This window comes from Nannobrachium achirus (assembly GCF_963921795.1).
Source record: "Nannobrachium achirus genome assembly, chromosome: 21".
NCBI classification, from domain to species: Eukaryota; Metazoa; Chordata; class Actinopteri; order Myctophiformes; family Myctophidae; genus Nannobrachium; species Nannobrachium achirus.
Genome location: NC_137828.1, coordinates 29,314,718 through 29,326,222, shown reverse-complemented (window position 1 = coordinate 29,326,222; position 11,505 = coordinate 29,314,718). Strand labels below are relative to the sequence as shown.

General features: G+C 43.2%; 1 protein-coding gene across 1 annotated transcript; it reads left to right on the top strand.

The window, feature by feature from the left end:
- Window positions 1-275: 275 nt before the first annotated feature.
- LOC308306892 (neutral cholesterol ester hydrolase 1-like) lies at window positions 276-8,502 on the top strand (the record flags this gene model as incomplete). The annotated part of the gene is made up of 5 exons (XM_080751945.1): window positions 276-413; window positions 2,916-3,138; window positions 4,054-4,123; window positions 4,992-5,163; window positions 7,707-8,502. The coding sequence occupies 5 exons, from the start codon at window positions 276-278 to the stop codon at window positions 8,328-8,330; spliced, it is 1,227 nt and encodes a 408-aa protein (XP_080608071.1). The 3' UTR covers window positions 8,331-8,502.
- Between the last annotated feature and the right edge of the window lie 3,003 nt (window positions 8,503-11,505).

The window sequence follows — 11,505 nt, the reverse complement described above, 5'->3', positions numbered from 1 at the left end:
ATAAGAGTTCATCATCGGCGCAGTGGGCGCACTGCCGACGGGACCTTTAGCGAGTGCACTTTTATTCTGAAACCGTGTGCCACTTTCTCCGAGGTTTTCTGGCCTGGCTGGGTCCTCCCACCAGACAGACGATCCGTCCGATCAGGGATCGGATTCGTCTGGCAGAGCTACTGATCAACATCACCACCACCACCGGCCGACCGACCGGGGCATCCCTCCCCTCCCCTCCCATCCATCCACATGCACGGTGCTTCCCACCCTGCAGCGCCGGGACGATGAGGCTCCGCTGGGTCGGCGCGGTGCTGCTGTCCTGGGCCGCTGCTTACTACGTCTACCTGCCGCTGCCCGGGGCTGTGAGCGAGCCTTGGAAACTCATGCTGCTGGACGCGCTGTTCCGGGGCTTCATGCATGCGGTAAGGAAGGCGTTATTATTATTATTATTATAAACTGTGGTGGGAAATGTACTCGCGTGTTGTACTAAAAGTAAGTATCAAATAAATACTGCAATATAAAAATACTCTGTTACAAGTAAAAGGCCTGTGTTCCAAAATGTTACTTGAGTAAAAGTAGGCTACAAAAAGTATTAGCATCAAAATGTACTTAAAGTAGTCATTATGCAGAATGTCCCATTTCAAGTTTCCAAATAATATAATAATATCTAGACTAGAGCTTGTAGATCGGCTATTTTCAAATGGAGAGAACACAGAAGTGGGCTGAAGTGGTTAATGTATTATGTTTTGTAATAATAATCAAAATCTACAAAGTAGCCCAACTAGTAGGCCTAACTAAAGTTTTCAAATACATGTAGTGGAGTAACAGTAACAGTATTGGAAATACTCAAGTAAAGTAGGCTACAAATGCCTCAGAATTGTACTCAAGTACAGTACTTAACTGATTAAACTGACAGTTAAGTACTTACTGTAAGTAAATGTATAACCTAGACTAGGCCTACTTACTTAACACCACTGACTCAGTCACACAGCTCACATGCAGGGCAGATTGGTGTTCATTTAGAAGTGTAGGCTATATTGAGTAGAAGACACAACTGAACGTTATTACCGCATTATTATTATTGCATCGCCATCGACACTATAGTGTCAATGGCCGGGTTCAATGCCCGGCGGTAGCCTATCCTAGAAGCCTAACAGGCCTATCTGTCTGCACCTCCCAAGCTACATATTATACAATAACACAAACAAAACAAATAAGAATAACGATATTTATCTGGCAGGCAGGATATAGACTACTAAGTCTATTTTCTGTCACACTGTTGTTTATTAGGCCTACTGTAAAGCTAGCCGACAAAATTATTGATATAATCTTTTGTTGTCAGATAAGACATTGTTTAGTTGTCCTATCTGACAACAATGACCTTCTACCCTATAGATTAGGCATAGACTAATCAATAACACACCTGTAGTTCAACTTGCAACACTGAACTAACATTAGGCCTATATTGTTTTCATGCTATTACATAATAGTAGTCTATATCCTTTAGCCCACATCTTTGGCCGTGCCTTTGTCCTTGTAGACAGATGAACTATAAATAATCTATAACATGTCCATCCAGTATCACTGCTCCAAACTCTGCAACTGCAAAAGCCGGCATTACCATTCTATAGACCTGAACAACCGGCCTTACTCCTTTTAATACACTAAACACAGACCAAAATGCATGATCTATATAATATCTCTCTCTCTCCCTCCTCTCAACTAAATTCAATGGGGCTTCATTCTGTATTATTGGCATCAGTCAGTAGTAATGTAATGTTATTAAACAATAGTAAAAAATAGCAGATAAACAAGCACACAGTGTGTTGCTATGCAACTAGGCCTATTTTATTACAAAAACAAAAAGGCTAATGGAAACTGATGTATTTATTGACCTTTTCAGGCCACGACCCCCAAAATAATCATATTTTAACTGGGGACCCCCCCACCCTACGAGCACTAAGAGTTGAGGCATTACATTTTGTATAACACGGTTCTATTGTGAAAATAGCAGATCTACATGCTCACAACGCGAGGCGCTGTGAGCATGTACTGTAGATCGGCTACTTTCACAATTTATTCCTCTAGTATTTGGCCAATTTTTAATTTGTCATTTTAGAGGTCAGGATTTTTAATTTGTCATTAAAAAAAAATCTTTTACAGTCACCTTGGGACAAATAGCAGCATTGTTTCCTCAAAACTGTTTAAATTGTATACAAAAAAGACCTCAGATTGAAATGTATTTATGTGATTACCTTGGTTATTGTAAGTTGCTCTGGATAAGAGTTTTGATTGATTGAGGACTTTATTAGAAGTTTGCACAGGAAAAGGTACATGACAGTACAGTTTGCTGGTACAAGATCAACTAAAAGGATAAACACCACAAGAAAGCTTTTGGGCCTTGTTTCATTTGGGGTCCTTTTTTAACACAAATAAAACACAGATAATAATCAAATACAATCAAATAAAACACATAGTGTCTGCTGTAACGGCATCCAGACCTACTGCGCATACAGTATAAACAGAGCAGCTACCTTTAAAACACGTTTTAAATGTGAGGCTTTTTTCTTTTCCTTAATTTGTATGCTATTGAAATTGTATTGAGAAAAAAGAAATGCTGATATTCGTTCCAAAAAGCTTCATACCCTGTATATACATAACGATAAAATGTGACAGAACTCTATTTACACAATGCTGTACCCCCTCCAAATGTATATATATGTTCCCCATTTTCAACTGTTTTTATTATGTTTTGAAACTTGCTTTGGCAATGTAAACGTATGTTTTCTCATGCCAATAAAGCTCCTTTGAATTGAATTGAAATTGTCTGCTAAATGCAAAAACAAAAAAACACCCCAAGGTGTTGGGCCTGTATTATTATTATTGTAATTTCCATTCACACATTGAGTGTGTGTGTATTCCAGGGCGAGCTGGCTCACACGCTGGGCGTGTGTCATCGGGTCCAGGTGATGAACAAGGTGGTGTCTTGGGTGGAGGTGATTGAAGCTCGCTCCTGCGCCTCCGTGCACGTGAGCGACACCACCCTGGGGGGCGTGCCCACCCGGGTGTTCCAGCCAGTCGGAGGGGAGAAACTGAAACGGGGTGTGGTTTATTTCCACGGCGGGGGATGGGCGCTCCTCAGTGGACGTGAGTACTGTTGTTGCTTCAACTTGCGTGTGATTTTTGTCTCAGTCAAAAGCTGTTTATGGTTAGTCATGTGTTGTTAGTACAGCGCCTCTCAACCTTTTATGGATCAGGGCCTGCTTGAAAATCTCAAAAGCGTTCGAAGCCCACTCATCCGACCACTTAAAGCGTTATACTAAGGGGTCAGATGTGTGGGCCCATCAATCAATCGATTGTAATCAATCAATCGATTGTGATCAATCAGACGATTGTGTTCCGGCTTGGATCAATGGGACCAACTTATCTTTAGTTCTTATTTATCGTTATCACAATGAAAAGTACATTTTCAAGGTTTTGGCCTGGACCGCGGGCCTAGCGGTCCAGGCTGACAGCGTGTCGTGGGTTCGAGTCCCAATCCCGGCGACCTTTGCTGCGTGTGACGTGTCACTCACTCCCTGTCTCTCTCTCCCCCATTTCATGTCTGTATACTGTATTGTATACAATCAACTTGTAAGACGCCTCAGGGCGACGCGCCATGTCTTGGCCAGTGATGTAGGCTAAATCTGACATCACTGTGATGTCACCTGTGATGTCACAGTGATGTGTCAGGGGAACCACAGTGTCGGGCATAACCTGTCCAGATGGATACGGTCAAGATGTGATGGTTCTGTGCGACCTATATGGTCGCAATAAAGGCAGAAAAGGCCCCACATTTTTATATTAATGTAATGTTCATAATTAAGATCCATAAGTAAAACATTCGCCAAGAGCGATGAAATGCGATGCTTGGCACTAGGAAGATGAGCCTGGCAGAAAGGCTCTGGCAGCTCAAAAAATCCTTTCTGAAGTGGTTAATCAAACACATGTAACCCATGAGTTAAGGGCTTACCAAAAAATCACATTTTCTCACATACCAAATAGACTTGTCTCTCTTCACAGGGATGCGATCCTATGACATACTGTGCAGGAAGATGGCAGAGGAGCTGGATGCAGTCATCATGTCTGTGGAGTGAGTTTGGATCACACGACAAGATCAGAACATACTTTCACAACACTCAACACAAGCTATATCATAGCAGTTCTCAATCTGTTTTGGATCAGGAGCAACTTTAAAATCTCAAAAGCCTTAGCAATGCAGCCATTCGGCTGCCGTGTGCATTTTCAGAGCATGATCAGTCAAATCAATCGATTGTGTTCTTTCTTGGATCATTGAAATTACTTAAATATCTTATTCATCAGTATCACAATGAAAACACATTTTCAATGTTTTAAAGATATATATATATATACCTGTATATCCACCTGTTTCCTCGGGAGTTTACTGGAGATTATTTGGACCTGTTTGGACCACAAATCCGGTTTAACAGCAGACATACAAGCTCACGTCGCGTCGCAGATGCAGCCTGTTGTGAGCTTGTAAATCACACTCGGCTACGGCGCCGGAAGCTCGGTACAGCGTCTGCGCAATGCACTATGGGGCGTTGGAAACTCGTGGATATATTTTTATATCATTACTTTTATTATGTTCATGTTATATTATCAATAAAATCTTAGTATTTTGCCAATTATTTCTTGCAATATCAGCAAAAAATATAAAAAAATCAGCGCCTGGCCCTTCAAAATAAGAGCGTGGGGGGAGGAAGTGCCGGCACTCTGCGCCCCTTATCCCTTCAAAGTAAGGGGCACTAAAATGGGTTAAAGGTGCACTTTTTCCACAAATGTAATAAAAAAAGAGAAAATAGCAGGTCTACAAACTCACAATGGATCGTGACACATACAACGCATTGTGAGCTCGTAGAATGACCTAATTTATCTGATGATTCTGATGTGCATTAACCGTATTCTCTGTGTCTATATGACTGTTTGTCCTGTTGCAGTTATCGTCTGGCTCCAGACGCAGTGTTTCCAGAACAGTACTATGACGCCATGGCAGCTTCGCGGGCCTTCCTCTCTGAGCCGGTTCGGCAGCGCTACGGCATGGACCCGGAGCGCCTGTGTGTGTCCGGGGACAGCGCAGGGGGAAACCTGGCAGCTGCTGTAGCCCAAGAGGTATGACTGAATCACTGGGGGTTCACTCGTTTACACTCATTTACCACAGACGAACCACAAGAGAGGCTGGGTTCATTCAGTAATTAGTGACTAATTTGGCAATTATTAGTGCACCAGTCCACAGAGTAGAGAGCTATCGTTAAATCAGCAGGTGTAGCTTTTTCGTTGTCAGGATGAAAGCCTGTGTACACCTGGCATGTAACTGAAGATCACTGAACAGACGCAGAGGAAAATAGGTTTGTTTCAAAATGAGATGTACAGTAAAATTAAATGCTATGATAAGTCAATAAAATATTAATTTCATTTTAGGTATACTTACATTCTTTTTTTGTAAAGATATTTTTATTTAGACAAAAGTCACAATTTTTTTTTGATTTTACACAACAAAGACAAAGACAAGAACAAGAAAAATAAAACAAAACAAAAAACAACAAACAAATAACCCACCCACCCAAACACACCCCAGGTACAGTATAGTTTCTTCCCCTACATTTGCATTATTAACAGCACATTACATATTACAATATCCCATTTAGTTACAAGGGCGCAATGATGGTAACAAAGACATAAAAGGGCCCCATATTTTCTTATATGTTGCTGGTTTCCTCCTGACATTATACAGGATCTTTTCAGGAGTACAGTAGGAAGTTAATTCGTTCAACCAATGTCTTTGAGAAGGAGGATTTTCAGCTTTCCAATTTTGGAGAATACACTTTTTCCCAGCTGTACCTGCCAGCAAAATGAAGTACTTCTTGTATTGACTTAACGAAAGTCCCTGTAAGGTATACTTACATTCTTAAAGGACAACTTTGTTTTTTTACAACAAGGGTTCATATTTTAGATTGTAATTAGAGAAAAGAAAAAGTGAGTGTTAAAATGTTTTCATTTGCTTCGTTCTATTGTTTTATTGTGTTTACCATGCTAAAATGTGTGGCATGCGTACGCATGGGGGCATGCGTACAAGTGGCTAAATATGTCTTTTTAGACACAATAAGCCAGCAGTTTCTTTATTGCTATTTACAGTAACACTTCTAGCCCCCATAAGTCACATCCAACCATGAAAGGTTGCGTTGTAACTTGGGAATGGGCTTATTCTGTGTTAAATCACATATTTAGCCACTTGTACGCATGCCCCCAACCACTAAAATAAGAATCTCTAAAACAATAGAAAGAAGTAAATGAAATCATTTTAACACTCATCTTTTATATTCTTTAATTACAATCTAAAATATGAAATCTTGTTGTAAAAAACTAAAGTTGTCCTTTAACTCAGCGAGTGCCCACGCGTCAAACTCTTTGATGTCGCTGGAGGCCCACGACGCGTTTGCCGCGTTTACTGTATTTACAGTAACAACTTTAAATCTCACTGTAAGGTCGGGGCTACGCCTGGATGTCGTTTTTCTCCATATACTCCAATGCATTTCCCCATCTTTAAAGCCCTTTATCTCTGATGTATTTTTTATGGCTAAAACTGTGGCCAACCGTGGCAAAATGACCACATTTATATCGGCAAACAACAGCTATGATCTACACTGGCCCATACAGTATGTTACACAACAACATCCTGTCTACGGTCATGTGACCAAGTGACATCATTACGCATGCACTGATGCAGCAGGGTGTGCAAAACAATGGTGGTGGATCTGGGCATCCAGAGGGGATAACTCTGGCTCCATCTAGGGGCAGCCAATGGAAGTGAAAGAAAGTCAAGGGTTTATACTTGGGAGTTTTTCCTTGTCTTGCCATTGAAGTTCTGTTGTGGGCCGTGAGGATATTGCAAGTGGGCCCCCAAATAACAGATTTCAATGATAATATAACATTAATATTTAAAATAAATAATTATTTTTCCAAATCCTTGAAAAAAACTCATTTTCATTGTGATGCCAGTACATAGTTCCATTGATCCAATCTGGAACATAATTGATTGATCATTAAAATAAAGATCCCATCTGACGACTTAACACAGCCGAACGTCAGATGGGTGGGCCGTGAACGCTTCTGTGACTTTCAAGTGGGCCCTGATCCATAAAAGGTTGGGAACCACTGGCCTATACAAATAAAGTCCAGTAGAGTCGAGTTCAGGGGCGTCACACCAAATTCTGGGCCCCGGGTACAAGGATTCACTGCGGGCCCCCCATGAATGTTAACTATTGAAAAATAGCAGATATACAAGCTCACGCCAAGAAACCTATGTTTCCATGTCAGTGATGCTCAAACTCTTTCATGTGAAGGACCCCCCCCATCTCAAAATATTTAGTTCCAGGGACCCCCCAGAAGCAAAATTTGATTTACAAATGTTCACTTAAAAAATACATTATGTTCAAAGATTTGCGCACATTTTCACGACTTTTAAAAAATAGCAGATCTACAAGCTCGCAGCGCGGCACTCGGTGCTGTGAGCTTGTATATCTGCTATTTTTCAATAGATAAAGTTACTAGGGCCCCTCCACCTTGGGCCCCGGTAACTCAGTCCCACTTTCCTACCCCTTGTGACGCCCCTGGTTGAGTTCATTCCTAATCCTAACGCTGCTCTGTCTCCTCAGCTGAGTTCTGACGACAGCATGACGGTGAAGTTCAAGGCCCAGGCGCTGATCTACCCGGTCCTCCAGGCTCTGGACTTCCACACTCCATCCTACCAGCAGAACCAGGACGTCCCCATCCTCTACAGGACTCAAATGGCCCGCTTTTGGCTCCAGTACTTGGGCGTGGACCAGTCGTTGGAGCCCGTCCTCCTAGCCAACAATCACAGCTCCCTGGACCAGCCGGGCTTCACCGCCGAAATGCGCTCCAAACTGGACTGGACCGCCTTGCTCCCGGCCGAGCGCAAAAAGCATTTCCGACCGGTGGTCAAGGCTGCGGGGTCGCCGGGGCTGGTGGCGGTGATGATGCCCGTGTTGACAGACGTGCGGGCCGCGCCGCTCCTGGCAGAGCGGGGCGTTCTGGGCAGGACGCCGCGGGCGTACGTCATGACGTGCGAGTTCGACGTGCTGAGAGACGACGGGCTGATGTACGCCGGGCGCCTGCGGGAAGCCGGGGTGCCGGTGACCAGCGATCACTACGAGGACGGCTTCCACGGCTGCATGGTGTTCTCGTCGCTGCCCATGTGGTCGCGGGTCGGAAAGAGGAGCATGGAGAACTACATACGCTGGCTGGATCAGAACCTTTAGATTCAGTGGTTCTCAAAATGTTTTAATACCAAGGATCCCAATAGCTCTGGTCCAGAGTGTCAGCTGCACTGACGCTCTGACAGGCGGCTGGCTAAAAGACTAGACCAGGATTTCTCTATCCATACAAGGGCTCAACTTCAGTCAAAATAAACAAAACTACTTCGCTACTCACCTAACCAAAGGTAGTTTTGCGTTGTTGAAAGTCTATTCTCCACGGTGGGAAACCTCTCAGCACCCCACCCACTCTGTAAATTACACTCTTTTTATCTTGAAATAAAATGCACCCACCTTGAGCCACCACAGACACAACCCGGAAATAAGCGGCGGTTGAGTTGGATGCGACAGCGTTTTATTTCATGAAAAAGATAATGTAATTTACAGAGTGGGTGGGGTGCTGAGAGGTTTCCCACCGCGGAGAATAGACTTTCAACAACACAAAACTACCTTTGGTTAGGTGAGTAGTGAAGTAGTTGAGCTTATTTTGACTGAAGTTGAGCCCTCGTAGGGGTACAGAAATCCTGGTCTAGTCTTTTAGTCAGCCGCCTGTCAGGGCGTCAGAGCAGCTGACGCACTAGACCAGAGCTAGGATCCCAAGTAACTCCCCTTTGTACGCTCTCTGAGTAACAGACCTGTTAATGGTCTATTATTTGGAACCCCCTCAAGGAAGCCTGAGGGTCCCAGGACCCCGCTTTGAGAAGCACTGCTTTAAATGAGCCCCAAAGCAGGATGAAGAGAAGACTTTCTTAACCACTGGGTCTGGGTAGGTGCCCTGAAGCGGCTAAACAGATGTTCTGACATGAACAGATGTTCACACCTGCAGAGGAACACTGTGTTATTTAATAGATTTGTGTATATTGGTGACTTTGTGGTAAATGTTCAATTTTGCACCCTACTGCTACATTTTAACAACAATTGAGTCTCTCCACCCCCGTAGCTGCTGAGTGCCAGCTAAATGGCTAAATATAAATTCTAATGAAACTCTATGCAGTTGTAGCTAAACATGTCCAAAAATATATTATTATACTATCTAGTAGTATATTTAGAAAATATCTACGTAGATAAAAATCCTGTCAGTGGATTAGGGGGAAAGATAAAGATAACATATTTTATTGGTTAATTAATATAAGGGGTCTAGGGTGTTCTATGTTGTCATTGACGCATTAATACATGCCCAGCGGTCCCAGAATGAAAACCTGTCCAGTTTAACAGCAGAACCAAACAGACCTCAATTAGCATGAAGGTTTTACTGTGAGTCAATTGCACACACGCATTCAATGCAACCTAGGACTAGGGCGGCAACAGTGTATCGAACTATAATTGATTTAATCGATTATACAAAATATTTTAATGTAATAACATAATCAACTAATAATCTATCCCTATTCTGGGCATGCCATTACAGGGGAAAAGCTTGAAAAAGGTGTAAAAGAAAATACGTTAAAATAGCCGATCTACTAGCTCATAACACATCACCGCATTGTGAGCGTGTAGATCTGCTATTTTAACTATCTTGGCACACACACAAAAAAAAAACTAAAAACAACAAAAAACGCTTCACGATTATAAGATCAATCGAAAAAGTTATCTATAGATTATTGCTAAGACAATAATGAATATTTGCAGCCCTACCTAGCTGAATCATAATCTACCTGAAGGCTTGGGACTTCAAAAGCACTGAGAGACTGAAACAGTCTGCATGCACGCACACATGCACAGTTATGCGTGTACACACACACACGCACGCACGCACACACACACACACACACACACACACACGCGCGCACACATACATAAATGCAGCCTCACTCACAGACACACACAAAGCTGGCTGAACAAGGTGTGCGTAGCACTAAGTAGGCCAGAGTTCACAGCTGTTTATGCTCTACTGGGGTTGTGCAATAGCGTACATTTGACATGATTATCCTCTCGTTCCAAACCGTGGGGAGAAACCCTCCGCCAAAACATGGCAGGCAGCTCCCTAAATGTTGATCTCCAAAGACCAGCAGGGTTCTTTTTGTGCAACGGTAGAATCACTGACGACGAAAGCTGTGATGTGAAGGCGGGGGCGTCACAAGGGGTAGGAAAGTGGGACTGAGTTACTGGGGCCCAAGGTGGAGGGGCCCTAATAGCTTTATCTATTGAAAAATAGCAGATATACAAGCTCACAGCTGCGAGCTTGTAGATCTGCTATTTTTGAAAAGTTGTGAAAATCTTTGAATATATGTACTTTTAAGCGAACATTTCTAACTCAAATTTTGCTTCTGGGTGGTCCCTGGAACTAAATATTTTGAGATCGGGGTCCGTGGCCAAATACATATCATCTTGGGGGTCCTTGACATAGGTTTCTTGCACACATTTTCACGGTTTAAAAAAAAATAGCAGATATACAAGCTCGCAGCGCGGCACTCGGTGCCGCGCTGTGAGCTTGTATATCTGCTATTTTTCAATAGTTAACATTCATGGGGGGCCTGCCGCGAATCCTTGTACCCAGGGCCCATAATTTGGTGTGACGCCCCTGTGTGAAGGCGAGGTCTGTGCCATGTATAACCTCCCTGAGTGGAGAGGCGTGGGCCGGCAGACCCCCCAGACCCCCAGACCGGGTATCGCGTGTCGTTCCTCACCCCGTTTCTAATGTAAGGAGCTGACAGCCAGGGGAGGTGGTCCGATCCCCACACGGATCAGAACCGATTTGGCTTCGGGGTCCAGAAGGGATCGCAGAGAGCATGCAGGCAAGGGAGGGGAAAAGTGGGACTGAGTTACTAGGGCCCAAGGTGGAGGGGCCTTAATTATTTTTATACTTTAGCTATTGAAAAATAGTCGTGAAAATGTGTGCAAATCCTTTGAATATATGTATTTTTTTTAAGCGAAGCGAACATTTGTAACTCAAATCTTGCATCTGGGGGGTCCCTGGAACTAGATATTTTGAGATGGGGGTCTGTGGCCAAATACATATCAATTTTGGGGGTCCTTCACATGAAAAGGTTTGAGCACCACTGACATAGAAACATAGGTTTTTCAAAAAACATTCGAAGACTTGCACAAACTTTCACGATAAAAAATAAATAGCAGATGTACATGCTTGCAGCGCTTGTATATCTGCTATTTTTCAATAGTTAAAGCACAAAATAACACAGTGAATCCTTGTACCCAGGGCCCAGAATTTGGTGCGACACCC